The 17,716-nt window shown below is 48.4% G+C and overlaps 3 protein-coding genes across 4 annotated transcripts in view; 1 reads left to right on the forward strand and 2 right to left on the reverse strand.

The window, feature by feature from the left end:
• malrd1 (MAM and LDL receptor class A domain containing 1) overlaps positions 1–1,751 on the reverse strand; it is a 28,531-nt gene extending 26,780 nt beyond the window's left edge. Inside the window, exons 1-4 of the mRNA XM_037456445.2 lie at positions 1,283–1,751; positions 459–578; positions 315–394; positions 46–204 (exon numbers count right to left, since the gene is read on the reverse strand). Coding sequence (XP_037312342.2) covers positions 46–204; positions 315–394; positions 459–578; positions 1,283–1,415 — 492 coding nt within the window. The 5' untranslated portion in view covers positions 1,416–1,751. The remainder of the gene's footprint in view (positions 1–45; positions 205–314; positions 395–458; positions 579–1,282) is intronic.
• A 5,468-nt stretch (positions 1,752–7,219) lies between these two features.
• Positions 7,220–10,956, forward strand: si:ch73-174h16.4 (leucine-rich repeat-containing protein 14). Its single transcript, XM_037455591.2, has 3 exons — positions 7,220–8,727; positions 8,812–9,621; positions 9,773–10,956. The coding sequence occupies exons 1-3, from the start codon at positions 8,450–8,452 to the stop codon at positions 10,338–10,340; spliced, it is 1,656 nt and encodes a 551-aa protein (XP_037311488.2). The 5' UTR covers positions 7,220–8,449; the 3' UTR covers positions 10,341–10,956.
• Positions 10,957–11,032: 76 nt separating this feature from the next.
• Positions 11,033–17,590, reverse strand: wdr97 (WD repeat domain 97). Of its 2 annotated transcripts, XM_062559057.1 has the most exons (21): positions 17,348–17,590; positions 16,687–16,890; positions 16,030–16,601; positions 15,830–15,951; positions 15,018–15,738; positions 14,786–14,934; positions 14,463–14,696; positions 14,289–14,379; positions 14,055–14,187; positions 13,905–13,981; positions 13,768–13,834; positions 13,513–13,671; positions 13,088–13,225; positions 12,837–12,938; positions 12,589–12,768; positions 12,313–12,501; positions 12,108–12,229; positions 11,759–11,927; positions 11,451–11,623; positions 11,303–11,367; positions 11,033–11,214 (listed from the first exon to the last, which is right to left on the reverse strand). In XM_062559057.1, the coding sequence occupies exons 2-21, from the start codon at positions 16,840–16,842 to the stop codon at positions 11,033–11,035; spliced, it is 3,801 nt and encodes a 1,266-aa protein (XP_062415041.1). In that variant the 5' UTR covers positions 16,843–16,890; positions 17,348–17,590. The 2 variants fall into 2 exon arrangements, with proteins under 2 accessions (XP_062415041.1, XP_037311476.2); XM_037455579.2 differs by lacking the exon at positions 17,348–17,590 and having other exon boundaries at positions 16,687–17,341.
• Positions 17,591–17,716: the final 126 nt, after the last annotated feature.

Raw genomic sequence — 17,716 nt, forward strand, 5'->3', positions numbered from 1 at the left:
TGCTTTACAATATCATGCAGCACTGCAGTGTTGAATGTCGCTGACCTGAAAACTGGAATCGCTGGAGAACGTGATCCCTGTCCGCTGCCACGCCTCCGTCTGTGTGGAGTGGCTCCACGCCTCCGTGCTCCGACCCGCCGGGTGGGTCCGAACCAGAACCTCAAGGCCTCCATGTTGGGCCCCGACATAATAGTAGAAACGCATCTGTCGAATGGAAATGCGACGAAGATGTTCATACGTGAAGGGTGGTTTTTTTTGGGGGGGGGGGGGGGTGGGCGGTTTTGCGTCCATGACGACAGAAGAAGACTGTTCACCTGGCAAGTGTCACCGGGCGAGAAGACGGGGCTGTTCAGCTCCGCAGCGGTTCCGTGTCCAGTGAGGGACAGGAAATGTGCTGAAGGAGACGGACAGGAATGAGTAAAGCAGATACAAGATGGTGTATTTCTCCTTTTAGCTACCTGCTGAGTTGTTGTTGTGGTCCCGATTGAGTCCCGGGACCTCCGTCGTTCTGTTCCATTCGGAGCTTTGGATCAGGCCACAGAACCCTTCCTCAAAGTCACACCTCTTATATCTGGAGCCTTCATCAAAAACATTTTCAAAAAAACTTGCTGTGAGGTCGTGATTTGGGATCTCGCTGTTGGTTCTGTGCACCACACAGATACATCGACAAAGTGGTTTCTCATTACAACTCTTATGAGCCTCCACAGCCAAATGTGCAACAATGGACTGAAAAGCCTTAGTGATTATACTTTTTTTGGAGGCAGATGTAATGAAAGGAAAATCACAGACGTGTGCGTATTATTTCGGGCATCTCACCCAAAGAAAACAAATGGACTTGAGGGATGAGGGAAAATGTACTTTCAAAACACTGACATTGTTCTCCTTCATTCTTTGACTGAACCGAGGCTCCGTCAAAGAGTAGAGAAGTAACGCCTCCTTTGTTCAGACTTTTCTTAACAACACAAACCCTTTCAACACAGCAGGTGTCACCTCACGATGATTTCATTTATTTATTCGTGTTTAAGTGCATTCAAAAGAGAATCACAAAGAAAAGATGAATAATAACGTTATTTCATGCCGTTACAAGTCAGGAAAAGTTATTTTGTGTGTCAAACTAAAAAGTTTGTTATTTGCCCCCCCCCCGGAAGTAGGATGTAGACCGATACCGAGCGATCTGCCACAACTCGACACCTCAAGCGACGCCGTAACCCTCTTAGCACGCCGTCACCGACGACCCGCGTGTCACCGAACACACGCCGCGTCTTCCCGCTCTTTTACTCACAGTCCCCCTCGTCGCTGCCGTCGCCGCAGTCGTCGGTGAAGTCGCACGCGCGGTGCCGGCGGGCAAAGATGCAGCCCCCGCCTGCGACCGACACCTGACAGAAGGCCAACAGCAGCCACGTCAGCGGCGCCATCGGCCCCGCTTGTTTCCTTCGTCCTTCAGCAAACAAACGGCGTCTCCTTCGCTTCGGGGGGGCCTGAGCGTCGTCGTGTTGTCGGTCCAGGTCGAGCTCGCTTGGAATCTCGGAAGCCGTTAAAGCGTGTCGTAAAGAGTCATAAAAATGGAATTTTTATGAGCGTGACGCAACAGGGGTCACTTCGCTGGTGGACGTGTTCATGGCAGCAGCCCTTTTTGAGGCTGACCTCGTTCACATCACGGCTCAGCGTGGCGGTCCCGTCTTCACCATTCAGCAACCTTAAATTAGCGAGGACCATGCATCCAATAGTTTCACCCAAAACGTCCTACCTAATGGCAGCGCTAGACACAGCCATACACAGGATCCATGTATTTACGTTCCTATCATTGATCCCAATGGCCTTTTAGAAGAATCACTTCTAACAACACATCATTTAATAGGAAAACGATGTCCATTTGCGCAGCAGAGCTTCGAAGAGCCGGGTGTGAAGGGGCTTGTTTTTTTTAACCAGGCAGAAAAACCTCAGCTCATACTGCCAGATAGGTAAGAAGAGATGAGGTTGGGGGTATGAACTGCTGTGGAAGGATCATTAACTGCGTCCAGCGGGGGCCACGATCCCACTTTACAGTGAGGCATAATTTCATTTCATCCAACCGAGGCGGGAGCTTGAAACAGAGCCGCTGTGCTTCAAGTAGAATTAACCTCGAGGGAACCACGGCGAGCCCCGTCGGGGACGACGGACTGATGGAACACAGACAGGGTCGCGTGTGCATTGACCTCTGCTGGCAGCGGCGCTGGGAGTGAACTGAGGGGGCAGAGATGGATACCGCGCTGAAGCGATGCCGCATAACAGTGAATCCTAAAACGTTATCATTTGGATGACAATGCTAACGTACTGCTGCTAATGTTATAGTAATAAATCACAAACGTGGTATTCATTTAACCTTTGTGGGTGAAATAGAAGTTAAAGCAAAGACTAAAGTTAGACAAATGTTTCCTTGGAGTCCAGTGGGCGGGTGTGACTGTTGCAGCCATTTGTCAAACTGTGAACTTATCTAATACACACATTTTTTACACACGTTAAAACAAAGATTAAGTGATTAAATCCTGTACCCACTTGTAACCAGATTTGACCTCAAATTCTTTCCCTGCCGTTGGTTCTGAGTAATGGGAGTCGAAAAAACTCATTATCTCACAGGGGGAAAAAAAGAGAAACAGAAAGACGCATATTGTGCAGAATAGGAAGCAAAAAAAGGGGATTCTGCCTGCAATGTTTTTAACATTGAGCTGAAACAAAGCAGCTTATAACCAGCTGTAGAACAAACAAAAACAATCAAGGTAATCTCTGAGACTTTCAATCAACTAAACGACTTTACACCCCGAGTCACATTTCCCTTCAGCAGCAGAAAGCGTTTTAAGACACGGTGGAAAGGTAGCTCCGTGAAAGAGAAAATAACCGCTGGGTTGGGTTAGCACATCATTCGTCTGGTTCCCACTCCAGCCTCATTCGGCGGTTCAATCAGAACACATCCACACAGAGCGTGTGCAGCCGATCAGTCCTTTGAGCTGTGGGCAGGTGGCGGCACCTGCCGATTCTCCTCCTGATACAGTGAATCCCCCCTGAGTGAAGTCGTCCCGGCAGCCGGGGATGGATCTTCACAGCGTACCTGCAGGAGGCACTTCACTCAGCCCCTCCAATCCACGCAGGAGACCCCGCCGAGCCTCGTGTCGTGAGGCCGTGCACAAAGCAGCCCGACAAAGTGTCGGCAAATGAGCCATTCGAGGGGAACGGGGCAGAAACCCGAGGCGGCATTGAACAGCCGACTCTCGTGCATCCCATCAGCACGGATCCCTGTCCTGCCTTTGGGACGCAAGAGGCCCTCTGCCAGGGCACAAAAGGGTAACCAGGTGACTTCCAGGGAGGAGGTGATTATGTCGTCATCGCTTTTCCGATTCATCCGTTCAAACTCTATCTCAAAAAGAACTTCACAACTTCAACGAAAGCAGATGTGGAAGAAGTACTCGGGTAGAAATAATTCAGTATGACAAATACCCCTGCATTGAAAAAAGTCCTCAAGGTATCTAAAGTAAAAGTACCATAACAGAAGTCAGTTATTATTATTATTATTACCACTCCAGGGGCCTGTTTCAATAAGGAGGTTCAACCAACTCTGAGTTAAAACTTGAACTCTGAGTTGACTTACCCTGAGATGGGAAACTCTGAGTTTTCGGTTACAGAACAGCTGAAATGAGTTAGTTCAATCAACTCTGAGTTGACCTACTCTGAGTTAAGCGCGTGCACCACAACTATAAAAAGCCATTATCAATGGAGCGCAGATATTACGAGTCACCATGGCAACAGCGCCAGACAAAAAGAGGTCTTCATATTTTTCACCAGCAGAACTGGATGTGCTTATGCAAGCATATGGAGAGTACGAACATATATTTTAAAAAAAAGCAACACGGCTGCAGCGGCGAAGGACAGAGAGTTAGCTTGGGAGAAAATAGCTGCTCGAGTCAATGCGTAAGTTTACATTTGAATTACTGTTATACAGTGTTGTGTGTAATTAATTTCTATGTAATCTAAAAACTGTAATTTAATTCCGTAATTTAAAGTAAAATCTGATGTAATTGCATTAAATGCTGCATAAACTATAAAGCAATTCTGTATAAAACAATAGTGGATTTAACATCAAATTTTAAAAGATATATTTTTTCAAGAATAATTCATGCAATTGTATAATGTTTATTTGAAAGCATTAAAAGTGCAGTTTCTTGTCTCTCCTTGTATTGTTCAAGTGGTTGAAGTTGATATGGGATTTAGAAAGTAATTAGTAATAAGTAGACCAATACTTTCTAGAGATAGTCATTATTACATTAATCTAATTACACTGTTGAAGAAGCCAGTTGTAGTTAGTAATATAAGTGACTTGCCCAACTGTTATAATATCAGAAGTGAAACTGGAAGAAGAGTGTGTTATTCAACCTAATTTTAATTTTCATGTAGGTGCAATCTTGCACATTATTACTGTGGATGGACCTCCTGTTGACATAGTCCGCTTCATTTTCGGAAGGTGCAATGATGGGAATATGTGTGCCATCAATGCATCCAACCACATTCGGAAATCCTAAAAGGAATTCTATTATTAGTTTACTTCCAGGGGTCGCAGCAATATGCTCTTAACTGAACGTCATTTATCAGGTTAGCCTCATTTAAACCGATTTATACATCACTGACCTGCAATCCTGTGAAACTCCTCTTTGATGGCTTTCACGGGTTTGTGCCCAGGAAACAGCACAAAAATTTGGAGAAAGCGCTTAAGAGCGAGGCACACTTTCCATACAACTCTGCAAACAGTAGCCTTACTGATATGTTCTGCATCCCCAATGTTATACAGAAAACTACCATTTGCAAAGAAACGTAATGCAACGCAAAGCATCTGCTCGGATGTTAGAGCACGGCCGCGATGTCTGATGTTTCTGATGTAAGGATGGATGAGATTATGGATGTATCTTATTGACTGTAAAGAAAAACGGTACCGCTCAAATAAAAATGAATATGGATATGACAAAAAATCCACTCTGGGTCTCAAAATCCTCTCCCGACGTAAATGCAACTCCCTACGGATTAATGCAGCCTCTTCATCCACAGGATCGTCCATAAAAGGACATGCCATTTCATTCACTTGATTTGATGCGCTCTGCGTGACTGAAATGTGCGCAATGAATGAATACCGAAAGAATGAATGAGGTGATTAAATACCACTTCCTCTTTAAAAAAGGGGAGGAGACGAAATAAACTCTGGGTTTCCCGAAGAAAACCTGCTCCCGACCAGGTTAGGTTCACAGAGTAAGTTGCCATGGTAACTGACTCTGAGTATAAGTTACCTCTCTTTCTGAAACAGGCTTGACTTACTCTGCTTTCTCAGGTTTAACATACCTCCCATTCTGAAACAGAAAACTCAGAGTTTCCCTCATTTCAGGGTTAACATACTCAGAGTTTTCACTTAACCTCCTTTCTGAAACAGGCCCCAGGGCACTACGCAGTGTTACCATAGCTGCCATGTAAATGTTGTTCCCTAATTGCTAATTGACCAGTATCAGTATGACAGGTGTGTAAATAATGCATCTGATTATGATAAGGTGTCCCAAAAGCAAAAGGCCCTGTCCTTCCCCCCCTCTGGTCATTAGCGCTGAAAGCAAATCGTCTTATTAATCACAGCTTGATTGATGATGCTGAAGAAAGAGAGAGAGGATGTCCGTTAAATAAGTCGAAGAGGACAGATTTCGTAGTGGCAATGATCCCGGCATTTACTCCATTGTATATTTAGCCTTTTAAACCTTTTTCAAATAACATTAAACTTTTAGTGCACTCTCAATGTCATACTTTATAATGATACATGTGCATTTAGACGAGAATTAAAAAGGACAACTGACATGTTTGACATTGTGCAACCTATAAATTGTGTGTGTGTGTGTGTGTGGCAGTTACTTTAAACTTTCGGATCAATATGCAGTTTTCTCCATGGAATACTTCATTAAATGTGACATTGAAAATGCTGTCCTCAGAAAAGCTTAATCATTCACATTGTAATCCTGGTAATCCTACCTAACTATTCTGTATCAATGTCTAGTGATTGTTTGCATATTGCGTTACAAATGAATGACTTACAATATTTGTATTGCTAGTATTGGGTATCAAACTACCTCTTTTTGTACAGCTGTTAGCACAGAAAAAGTGTCGACATAATGCGTCAGAACGTCTCATTACCACTAGATGTGTCTTTGCTCCGCTGGTCTGGATGATTCGGGCTCTGGACTCGTCTCAGCCAGAGAGTTCAGGAGGTTCTCTCTGTGCGGGTTCAAGGACTCTGTGACAGGTCACTGAGGCGACTGTGCTTCCTCTCCTCAGCGCCCCGGATGTTATGCCGACAGGAGGAGTCGCTTTTAACTTGTCAAAGTCAGTATGTATCACTTGGGTCACAGGCCCGTTCCAAGTGCACCGCTTACCGAGATGAAAGTCACGGGACAGCACCGACATGAGGCTGACCAAGGACCCCTTGTAGATTCAAATATGGAGAAAAAATAAAGTATACAACTGCTCTTCTTGTTTCCCCTTTACCCTCTTTATCTCATCATGAAAAAAATCAATATAACTTTGAAGCCAGAAGCCCGTTAGTAGATGTTTTGGGGTGAGAATGCCATGAGATTTCATGTAGTGGATTGCTGCAGGGATTTATATGTTTTTGTTGGCCAACCAGGAAGTGAAAATCAGCCCGTTTCATCTTTTTTTTGTCATAAATGTAAAGTAAAAAGATACGGTAATGTTAGGCTATTAGCAAATGTAACTACGGTCGCTTCGTCATCCGAATAAAGGCTGGACAGTGTTCAACATTTTCACATTTTGCTCTTGAATTAAGCCACATTTTAGCAACCACATATTTTAAGACACATAAAGGCTTTTAAATTCATGAGAAGGGTATTAAAAGATAGCTATTTCATAGCGTGGATCAAAAAGTTAAATCTCTTAAGCTTGTGTTAGCTACAGCTGTTATTTTAGGCATTCAACCCAAAACCCATTGAGTTTGAGAAGAGGGAACACAAAGAGCTGAAATATAAACTCATTTCCTGGCAGTCCAACTCTCAGGAGAATAACACCGATGCAATCATTTTCCTTTTCGTTTGGTTGCTTTCATTCCGTTGCCCTCAAAGGGGGTTTAAACGTAATGTAAAAATGCAACAACCAGTTAATCAGTGAGTGAGACACATTTGGAAAAAGAAAGGTTAGTCACTGAGCTGATGTGCTGCAGTATCTCTGCTGCTATAAACTGAACGTTGGTTTGTAATAATTTGAGTTCCGTGCATGAACCCACTTATTAACTTAATATTAGCATAATCACAAAGCCCAGACAGTCCCAAACAAACAGCAGTCTATGGACAGATATGAAAAAGGATACAATATATTTTGTTTAATCCGAACTACTAGCTGCTCGGAATGTATAATTGTAAACAAGTATTTGAATAACAGCTAACAATATATAGAGGGACGGCTTACTTACTAATGGTTCACATATTGTTTGGTAATCAACACACATAATTAAACCTGTGTACTTAGGGGACGTAGAATCTTTGTTGTAAATCAGAGCACTGTGTGCACGGACCTCTAGCGCCACCTAGTGATTGATCCATGCAGAACACAGTCAACACGATGCAATTCTTCTGTAGTTTTTCACGGCTCCTTTGCAGATTTGACATTGACAGCTCGTTACATCAGGATGAACACTTAGAATTGATACTTTGCAGGGAGGGATGCATGCACAACACATAACACAATGATACAATGGTGTAGTCTATTGATCAGTGGTGATGGACCTGTTGTGTGGACTGCATGTGTTAGCTGATAACCGCGAGGTATCTGTACATGTGAAGATTTCAAATGATGGACTTAAGTTAAACTAATATTGTTTTGTTTTTTCCTTAAGCAAAGATTCTGATTATTCATTTGGCAGGATACAAAATGGTCATTCAAAAGTCACTACACTGTTTATACTGGCCCAGATTGGAGGTTATGTTTCAGGGGGCTAAACTTGGCTGCAGGGACTTCTTCAACATGTTTGATGGCAAAGTTGAATCCCATTTTAAATGTCTGTTTGAGGTATTCTTTGGAGGGATTAACGCAGGTCTGCTAATCTCTGTTAGTGACGCCCCGGTGACGTCACCTTTACGTGATGCGTCACTGCGCTACAGCAGCAGCCTTCTGCTCGTTTGTCGAGTGAGCGAGTTTAATGTTTCACCAGCGAAATGTCTCCTCGTTTATTTCTGTTGGTATCACGCGTGGATATCCGATGATGTTACACTTTCTTTTTTCGGTGGAAGGGCTCTACAAGACCGCCTAAACTCTCTGCCATAAAGTTGCTCATAGCTAGCCCTAGCTAGCTAGCGTTAGCCCTCAGACTTTTGAAGTCCGCTTGCTTTTTTGCGACGCGGCGTTTGTGTTTTTTTTTTTTTCGCTCATCCTCCTCTGGGATGAAATGGTGCTTTCCTTGGTGAGCCTTTGCGCCCGGGAGGTGGTGAGGGACCACAGCTCGTCGCCCTGCTGGCTCAGGTGGGTGCCCAGGGAGCTGTACAGACCGCTGTTGGATGCCTCTTTCACCGGCTGCAGACCGCTGGCGGTGGGCGAACTGGTGCAGCGGTGGCCCGAACGCACGCTGCGCGTCGGTAGGCGCCGGAAACCGGGTCAAACCGGGCCGAACCGACTCTGCGTCCAGGCCCTGTTGCTCGCAGTCGTCAGAGGAATGTCGGACCAAAGGTGAGCGAAGTAGTTCGTTATTCCAGCTCCGTTTGTTTTGATCTTTTAGAGACATTTTTAAGACGCCTCCCTCCCTTTCCTTAGGTGTGCCCTGCAGGTGCTGGATCTCTGCGGGCTGCAGGGAGACGATGGCGGGATGGCAGACTCCATGGGAGGCTGGTCTCTGACAGTAGCGCTCTGCACCATGGTGGTTCAGGCCAGAACCAGAGCACAGAGGGCCCAGCGTGAGAGGAAAAGGCTCTCAGTGCTGCAGAGAGAGAAAGACGTGAAAAGAGAGAGGGGAGAGAAAACCAACACTACCGAGCCTGGGGGACAGGACGCAGAGAAATTGGACTTGTGTGGGACTATGGAGGAAGAGGAGCTGATCCCAGGTGTCAGGAGGCGGATGGAGGTGGAGAGGAAAAGAGACACTTTGGTTACAGGGCCGGCAGGCACTAGAAGGGATGCCGAGGAGAAAGAGGTAAACGCCGACGTGTCGGTGCACGTGAGGGCGGATCTTTTTGTAAATGCGCGCTCTTGGGAGCGCGTTCGCGGGGCTTTGAGCGCGCAGGGCCCCCTCCGGCTGCAGTGCAGATACCTCCGGGTGGAAGAGGTTTCGGTGACCACTATCAAGACCCTGCTGGGCCTCCTGCCTCGCCAGGGCCTTCTGGGCATCGACGTCCGCTACAGCAGCCTCGGCGTGGCCGGCCTGGCCGAGCTGCTGCCTCTGCTCTCCACCTTCCCGGCGCTGAGATCCCTGCGCCTGCACTACTGTAACTTGGACTTTCGCAGGGACCACGTTGGCCAGGAAGAGGCCCTGAGGGACTTGTCTCAGGGTCTGACTCAGCTGCAAGAACTGCGGCGCCTCAGCCTCACTGCCCTGCGCTTGCCTGGACAACTTCGTGTGCTGCTTAGGTAGGGCCTGATTATGTTTTAGGAAAAATCCAGTTTATGGCCGGTCAGAGTCCAAATTTTAAATCTAGATTAGCGGACATAGTTTGAATGGTGAGATCAGACCTCTAAATAAAAACTGGATGACGATTAATATAATGTTCTTTTGTTACAGCTCACTGCCTCAGCCTCTAGAGATACTGGAGCTGCCGTATTTGAGCCTGAGCCCCGCCGACTTCGCCTATCTGTCCTGCAGCCACCATGCTTCCACGCTGCAGCAGTTGGATCTGAGCGAGAACCGTCTGGATGAAAGCACCCTGACGTCGGTACGCCGCCTCCTCTCGCAGGCTGCCGGTGGCCTGCAGCACCTCTCTTTGAGTGGCTGTGGCCTCACCGATGGCCTGCTGGGCCTCTTGCTGCCGTCGCTGGGAGGCTGCCGGGCCCTCAAGAGCTTGGCCCTGGCCCTGAACCCCCTCTCCGTTGCCGGCCTCGTGGACCTGGTGAGGATGGCCGTGCGAATGCCCTCCCTCCGTCAGTTGCTGTACCCCAACCCACTGGAGGACTACCAGCCGGGCCTGCCCGACCTGCCCTCTAGCGCTCAGCTCCTAGACTGGCCGCTGGGTGCGGTCACAGACATCAACGTCACCAGCAGCCAGCTCAACAGGGTGCTGATGGAGAGCGGGCGTTCGGACCTCTTTCTGACCTGCGACCTGCTCAACTACGACAAAGACTTGGTGGACTAGAGCGGAGGTGAAAGGATGGACACGGGTATCGTCACACACCAGAGCAATGTGCATACACCCGACAATCACATTTACAGTGGTTATTAATGGTCAAGTATGGTTCAATTATCTGGTTTAAAAAGTGTGTCCTCCTCTTGGGATTTCAAAAATGGGCCATTTGTAATATTATTATATTGTAATTATACAGTAATAAGCCATATGCTTGGAAACGGTGCTAAATTACTTAAAGTTCACTTCTAAATGATTTTGTACCCCAAATTGCTTTATAATCACTTTAACGGAATAGATGGTATTACAGCTGTCACACGTTTATTCAGGTTTAGTATATATGCAGATAATACATTTGCATACTGTGGGGCAAGTAAGTTGTAACAGTGGCTTCAGATTGTGTGCTCAGTTCCTGAAAAGTATATTAATGTAACTGCAATATTTAGTCTTATTTTAATACCCTTTCGCTGTGCTTTTTTATGCTATAATTGTTGTAAAATGTCCAGAATTATGCTTTTCAGTAGTTAAAAATCATCAACAATCAGGAAATACATATGTCAAATCACCGTTGTAACACATGGATGTATTTACATAGTGTGAGTCGCAGAATAAATCATTCATAAACTAACGGTTTAAGAGTTCTTTAACTGGAAACTATATTTAACATACTTCAAACTAACATGTTGTATGCAGACAGAGAGGAATCATCGGTAATACTCTACGTGCGACTGCTGTTGGATGAAGTAGCGGCGAAGCGAGGCCTTCACCCAGTCCTCCTCTGAGCAGATGTGAAAGGGAAGTACAGTGATCCGAGTTAACGGCAACGAGATGAAATGAGGAAAGTTCATGAGGAAGGGACGGTTTCTCCTCGGAGGCAGAGTTACACCTGCACGACGAGAGCACATTATAAACAAGTGTTTATAAGCCAAACTTGGTTCCCAGGAGGTCTTTGCTGGTGCAGAGTGAGATCTTACCCGGGGGCCTCCACGCCCTGGCCATGCTGTAGGTCTCCCCGAGACGAAGGATTGGTAGAGAACTACTGCACAAACAGACAAAACAAACTTGTAGTGGACTACTTTTTGCATTGGAGACGCCACTATGTAACGTATGGCTTTCACATACCAGTCCAATGGGGGCAAAAGAATAATGTTTTTGCGACCAGCAGGTGCGTCGCGCCGAGCCTTTCGGTGCTCTTCCTTTTGGACGTAGCAGCAATGATTCAGCACTTCCACTACGCTGAAGGTTGACCCCTTGCACTTCTCCGTGCTCCTGATGTGGAGATCCCTGTTATGTTCCTGGTGACATGGCGGCGAGTGGGGGGGAGGGGGCAGTTAATCACTCACAGTAGCAAAGCAACAATCAGCCGCTTGGCCATTGGCCAGTCAAGGTCACAGCGAAGAGACCCGATACGCAGCGCAGAGCCCATTTACGTTGTATTTGGAAATCCAGAACTCCAGCCACGTGCCCGCCCTGTCGCTGAGGCTCGCCCAGACGTCGGACTGGTCCCGCGGCTCCGAGTCCCAGCTCTCCAGCTCAGGCCACAGCCACCGCTCAGCCTCTTGGACGGGTAACCCGGTCAGCATACTCAGCACCGTTTCTCTAGTGACGAGTTCATTTCATCTTTTTACACTGAACCCAAACAGTGACGTGTTTTGCCACCTGGGGAGCAGTACATTTTCACATCGTCGTTTACAAATAGTGGTTCTAGCTGGTTTAAATATAGCCGTTGAGATGCGTGTTTTTGCCACCGGTTGTGGTTCTGACTCCCGACGGACTCACCGAAGGCCGAGGTTTTTGAAAGCCAACAGCGTGAGAAGCATCTTCACAAACTCATAGCTGACGGACTCGAGGCGCGCGAGTAGCTTCAAGATTTCAACCAGCGCGGCCCGCTCCACAGCAGACTGAAACCAACAAAAGACACAAAAGGTCACACGCGCTTTTTAAAATGCACGGTGGCCGCTCTGCATCCTGGCACATACGATACCATGTGAGGCCCCACAAATTTGGGCACCATGTCCGCGAGGCGTCTGTAGATCGTGTCTGCGTTGTGTAAGATTCCCTGGCTGTGCAGAGCCCGCAGCGCGCCGAGGACCTCCATCGGCGCGCTGCGGTTGTTCAGACAACCCAGCAGCTGCAGGGAGAAGTCCTCTGGAGAAAGGCTGCTCGGGACCGACTGCGCACAGACACACGGGGTGTCTTGAGAGCTCGTCTTTTCTCCATGGTGGATGATGCCGAATGCGACTGCTCGCCGGCCGGTTACCTTCTTATCGGGATACAGCTCTTTAAACCAGCCCTCGTCCGCGAACTGCTTGAGGAACTTCGGCATCTCCGGGTCGGGCTCCCGCGGTGGCGCAGGGGTCTCGTGACGACGAGGAGGAGGAGGAGGTGCAGGAGGAGTATCGGGTTTTGGTCGTTCTGTCGGAGAGGTTCTCGCCGGAGGCTGCACGTGGACACATTGGAGGTGCTGCCGTTAAGTGCGTTTCTTTATGTGTGAAGCAATGCTCTCACCTCTTTGCACTCCTTGGTGACAGGTTTCCTGACTGAAACAGGCCGCGGCTCGACTTTAATCTGATAATTTGGTTCAGAGATGGTTACTGGGGCCTTTTTCTTCTGGAGACAGAGAAACGGATCAACACAACCGACTGATATCAACATACGGAAATTGGAATAAAGCTGGGATTTCTACTGTACATTTCTGCAAAAAACGTCAACAATGACAGAGCAAGATTTTGTTTCCTTGTCCCAATAGTATGTTTTACCTTCATTTTCTTCACAACCTCTAGTCTGGATTCGGGGCGGACGTCCAAGATGGGAAGGTTACGCTCCATGACATATGGTTCCGGATGAAATGAGTCTATCTCAAATTCATCTGGGTCAGACATGTCCTCCAAATCAATCTGTTGACCCAAATGCATTGTGAAAATAAGCAAAACATGCAAATGGCGGATTACTGAAAGTTGAGACAACAACACCACCACATTGTCGTCATGTAGATGCTCCGCTGAATAAATCTAGTCATTTTTAGGGAAAGAAGCCTTGAAATTTTACTTGTGTTTCACTTGCGCTGATGTCACACAGGTATTAAAGGAAAACATTACATTACATGTCACTAAAAAGAGAGAAACTGAAAGAAGCTTATAGAGAGATTATAGAGAGAAAATGTATAAATAAGATGCAAAATAACCTTAATATTGTGGGGTAACCTGTAAAGTATCTTCATATAGCAATAAAAAGCCTCTTTCTTGGTTTCTTTTGTGCTGGGGGGCTTCCCTCTTTGGCATTTTACTGAGCTTCGTAGGAGTGCTGCAAGGTCCATCGATGGGGCCACTGGACTTACATACTCCTGGAACAAGACGGGTGGAAAAGGCATTCTGGGTATTTAAACACGTAGGTCAGTGTGCCAGCGGCAACCATTTTCTTAAAATCAACTCCCACACACCTTCTGTCTTGTCGCGTCATGGGTCAGTGACACCTGCTCTCGCTCATCTTTGTCCGTGCCAGCAGTCCTGTTTGCACAAACGTTGCTCATACTCATACTTTGTAATATTTTCAATTTCCAAAATGATAAATTCTTACTTTCCTTTGCTGGACTCTTCTTTAGTCTCGATGACAGGCACGTCAGGAGGAGGCCTGACGTAATAAGTGTAAAGCAGCTGTGGAAACAAAGTGGGATAAGTTGGGTTTGTATTTTTTAGCTTTGGTAAAAACACTAAGTTGATGAGTCACCATTTGTTGATAGTAGTGTGGCAGGAACTCTGCGCAATCCATCCGGTACAAGTCCCCTTTAATGCCGAGATACAGTTCCCCTCCGAAGCCGGAGTAGGCCAGACACTCGGGCACGGCATTCAGCTGAAGCGTCCTGCAGGCGTCACAGACACACAAATGCACATTACCGATTATCGCTGCATGCATTTCACACCTGCTGTTCGGGAATTCAGAGGGCAGGCAGTGATCTCCAACCTGATGAGGTGATTCCTCTCATTCCAGACACACACTGTCCCATCCAGGCTGCTGGAGACGAACACGTCGAGATCGGAACACGCACACAATCCTGCAAGAGCAGACGTTCAGACGTTCAGACGAGCAGCACCAGGCAATCCATCCAGTCGGCGCCAACAGAGGAGTGCATGTGACCTGTGAAGTGGTCCGAATGTCCTTCATTGGGGCGGCCGCCGGCGTGGCTCTGCTTGAGCGAGTTGAAGTGCATCAGGTTGTAGGTGCCAGTGGGCTCCTGGGAGGTCAAGGCCAACTGGGGCCCCAGCGCTGCCAGGTAGGCCGGAGGGTGACCACAGCTCACGCTCAGCCGTTGGCTGAGGCAGTCCTGGAATCGGAGGTTTACTTGCCACACCACCACTGTCATGTCCTCGCCTACGGGTTTGGGGGGGGGGGGGGGGGGGGCGAAAAAGGAGTCGTCTCTAACAAGGATACGGAGGCAACGAGGTGACATTAGGGAATACCTGCGGAGAGGAGGCGGTCGTCCTCAGGGTACACCTGCATTGCCGTGACTTTGTGACCGCTGTGTGCCTGCGTCCGGCACAAGACTTTCCCATCATCGATGTCCAGAACACTCACGCAGCCTCCGCTTTGCCCCAGAATGATCACGGACCTGGAATGTGCAAAATCAAACTTGGCTGAGCCAAAGCAACTTTTACACAAGTGATATAGCTAAAAGCAGAACAAAATGCTCACTTATTCTTGGCATCGTCCAGCGCCGCTCTATTCCTGTAACCGGGTCCCCTTCCGTCCCGCAAGCTCCTCCACTCCTCAAAGGCCTTCTGTGTCTCGGCCACGCAGCCGTAGAGCACGAGGCAGCACGCCGGGCCAGGCGTAGGCGCATCCTTGGCTTTATTCGCAGCGACGTGGTCCGTCGGCTGCCAGGGCCCCTGGCCGCTCCCCTTCCACTGGTGCGTCAAAGTGATCGGATTGGTGAGCGCGTTGGCTCGGAGCACCGTGCCCGTGTCGGTCAACGCCAGGAGAAGCTCTTTTTGCAGGCAGTAGGCGGCGCACGCGACCCTCTGCTTCGCCTCGAGAGAAGTCAACACCGCTCCCGTTTCCGCGGCCACCAGCGTGATGTCGCCGTCCCCGCTCACGCAGAGGACGCGTGAGGGGAAAGGAGCAGGAAGAGGGGAGGCTAGGATTTGCCTCACTGGGGCTCTTTCATCCCGTCTGAGAACACAGTGGAGGGTGTACAGGGCTGCGACGGCCCACAGCTCCACCCCCATGGGTGAGAACGAGGCGAAAGTATCTCCCTTTTCTGTGCCGCATATGAACAACGCGGGGCTCCCCCGCTCCGTGTGGACCCGCCCGGCCGCGCGGCCCTCGGCCACGTCCCAGCTGCGTATCGTGCAGTCCTCGGAGGCTGAGAGCAGCGCGCTCAGTGCAGGGCAGTAGAACAGAGAGCTCACCACACCTAGGCACAGACCAAAACAGAAAATGTCCACCTTTTGCCTCGCAATACAGACTGAGAAAAAAGAAAATTCAAAGAGACGTCACGGCTTTACCGTTGTGTCCAACAAAAGCAACGCGAGGTTCCCAATCTGGGCCCCATACTCGAATGGAGAGCTCCTGGGTCGCGGCGATCAAACAGTCCAGTGGGGAGCAGTACACCATGGCGGTGATATTGCTGTAAAACATAACTTGTTCACCTTTGTGCTAAATAGCATTGAAACCCCACCGCTCACAGTCTGACATGCACACCCACCTCGAGCAGAGATCCCTCTTGTGCTCCGAAACCTTCCCGGCCTCGAGGTCGACGAGGGTCACGTCCGCGCCGCACGCGACGAAGGCCGCGTGCGGCCTGCCCGCCCGGGGGGGAGCCAACGCCAGCTCGGTGAAAGTGCGCCGCCGCAGCAGCTTCCCCCGCACCTTCACCATGCACCTCGCGAGCATCACGGACCACACGCACACGTTCCCGGCGCCCGCCGTCACCAACTCCGTGCAGTGCTCGGCGGCCTGACACAGGCGTATGTCCAGGGCGTCGGGAGCGGCGTGCAGCGGGCGCAAGTCGCCGTCCAGAAGCGTGAAGACGGGCCCCGGGCCCCAGGCCGCCAGACGGCCGGCGACCTTCGTGGCGGTCAGGCCGGCGAAAGGAAGGCGTGCGGGGGAAGCTTTTCGCCCGAGGCCGTCGGCCGTGTAAAAGCAGGCCGTGTCGTCCGAATGGAGGACGACGAACGCCGCGGCGGCGTCAGAGTACGTCATGGAGCGTACGGGGCTGCCGCAGGGGAAATGCCGCAGGCGCCGGAGGCCGTGAGTGAACGCGCGCCGCTGGCCTCCCTAGAGAGTCGGGGGCAAAGAGAGCAGCAATGAGGCGTGAGGAGGTTTGGGTTCGTCAGCGTTGCATCGTGTTTGCGTGGTCCACCTGGTCCGTAGCTGCGTCCCCATCCTGCTTGAACAAATCCCGCTGCCTCGGCGTCTCTCCGTCTGATGTCCCGTTCTCTGGAGACGACAGCCCTGTTGTAGGAGGACCGGGAAGGAGTACTGTAGTGGTGCTCGTCTCCTCTCCCGGGGCCACCATTGTCACAACTTTCTTACTCGGGGCTCCTGCTGCATCCACCGACCCTTTCTGCTGGGGACGCATATGCTTACAAAAAAAGCCAAACAGTTGCTATTTCAGCGGTGTAAAAATGAAATATTTTTTGCATGCAAATAGAGTTGTAGGATATTAATGCTAAGAAACAAAAAAAATTGGGGGGAAAACATGGAATGCTGTATGGTTGGTGGTGGTTAACATGTTCTTTGAGTACTTCACATGTGCATTTTAATTTTATGCTCCATTATTTTTTCACTCCAGTACATCAGATAGATATCGCCCCGATAACATTAGTTGATGGTTACTTACTTACTGATATTTTTTTCAGGTTTAACGATCATTACCACAAAGTTCAACTATTGATTATCCTTTAGTAACGTTAGCTACTCCGTAAGCTAAAGACTAGCTAAATTCACTTTGTTTTAAGGTCTTAATTTGAATATTAAACCATCATTAAAGGTTGGTTAATTATATTATACTTTGTCTTTACCTTCCACCGGCTAGTAACTGGAGTCCGGAAGCAGCAGCGGGAGGTTAATTGAGCCTAAACCATTACAAAAAAACGTAACTGTGCTAATAGCTTGTTTTCCCGGCGTTGCGGCTCTAGGAGTGTGTTGCCAAGCAACGAGTTGCTAGGATACATCCATGGCAGGAGGTCACAAAACCAAAACTATCATCTTTTCTAAATGAGATAACTAAAATGTCATGTCTATTGATGAAGACGAGGATGGATTTACCATTTTTATATATATAAATAAATAAAGGAAACATCTAAAAATGTTTAAATTTGAGACAACACCAACAACAACAAAAGTGGTTAAAATTCCAAATAATGTTTTGGAGGTAGTAATTTACTAAA

Source organism: Pungitius pungitius, chromosome 19, assembly GCF_949316345.1.
Source record: "Pungitius pungitius chromosome 19, fPunPun2.1, whole genome shotgun sequence".
NCBI classification, from domain to species: Eukaryota; Metazoa; Chordata; class Actinopteri; order Perciformes; family Gasterosteidae; genus Pungitius; species Pungitius pungitius.

Excerpts from the sequence above, each read along its gene's own strand:
- si:ch73-174h16.4 (XM_037455591.2), top strand. The coding sequence starts at position 8,450 with ATGGTGCTTTCCTTGGTGAGCCTTTGCGCCCGGGAGGTGGTGAGGGAC. Across the intron at positions 8,728-8,811 it reads AGAGGAATGTCGGACCAAAG|GTGTGCCCTGCAGGTGCTGG; the intron begins GTGAGCGAAGTA and ends CCCTTTCCTTAG. Across the intron at positions 9,622-9,772 it reads CAACTTCGTGTGCTGCTTAG|CTCACTGCCTCAGCCTCTAG; the intron begins GTAGGGCCTGAT and ends CTTTTGTTACAG.
- wdr97 (XM_037455579.2), bottom strand. The coding sequence starts at position 16,905 with ATGCGTCCCCAGCAGAAAGGGTCGGTGGATGCAGCAGGAGCCCCGAGT. Across the intron at positions 12,230-12,312 it reads AATTTGTGGGGCCTCACATG|TCTGCTGTGGAGCGGGCCGC; the intron begins GTATCGTATGTG and ends TGTTGGTTTCAG. Across the intron at positions 11,368-11,450 it reads CTTTTGCCCCCATTGGACTG|TAGTTCTCTACCAATCCTTC; the intron begins GTATGTGAAAGC and ends CTGTTTGTGCAG.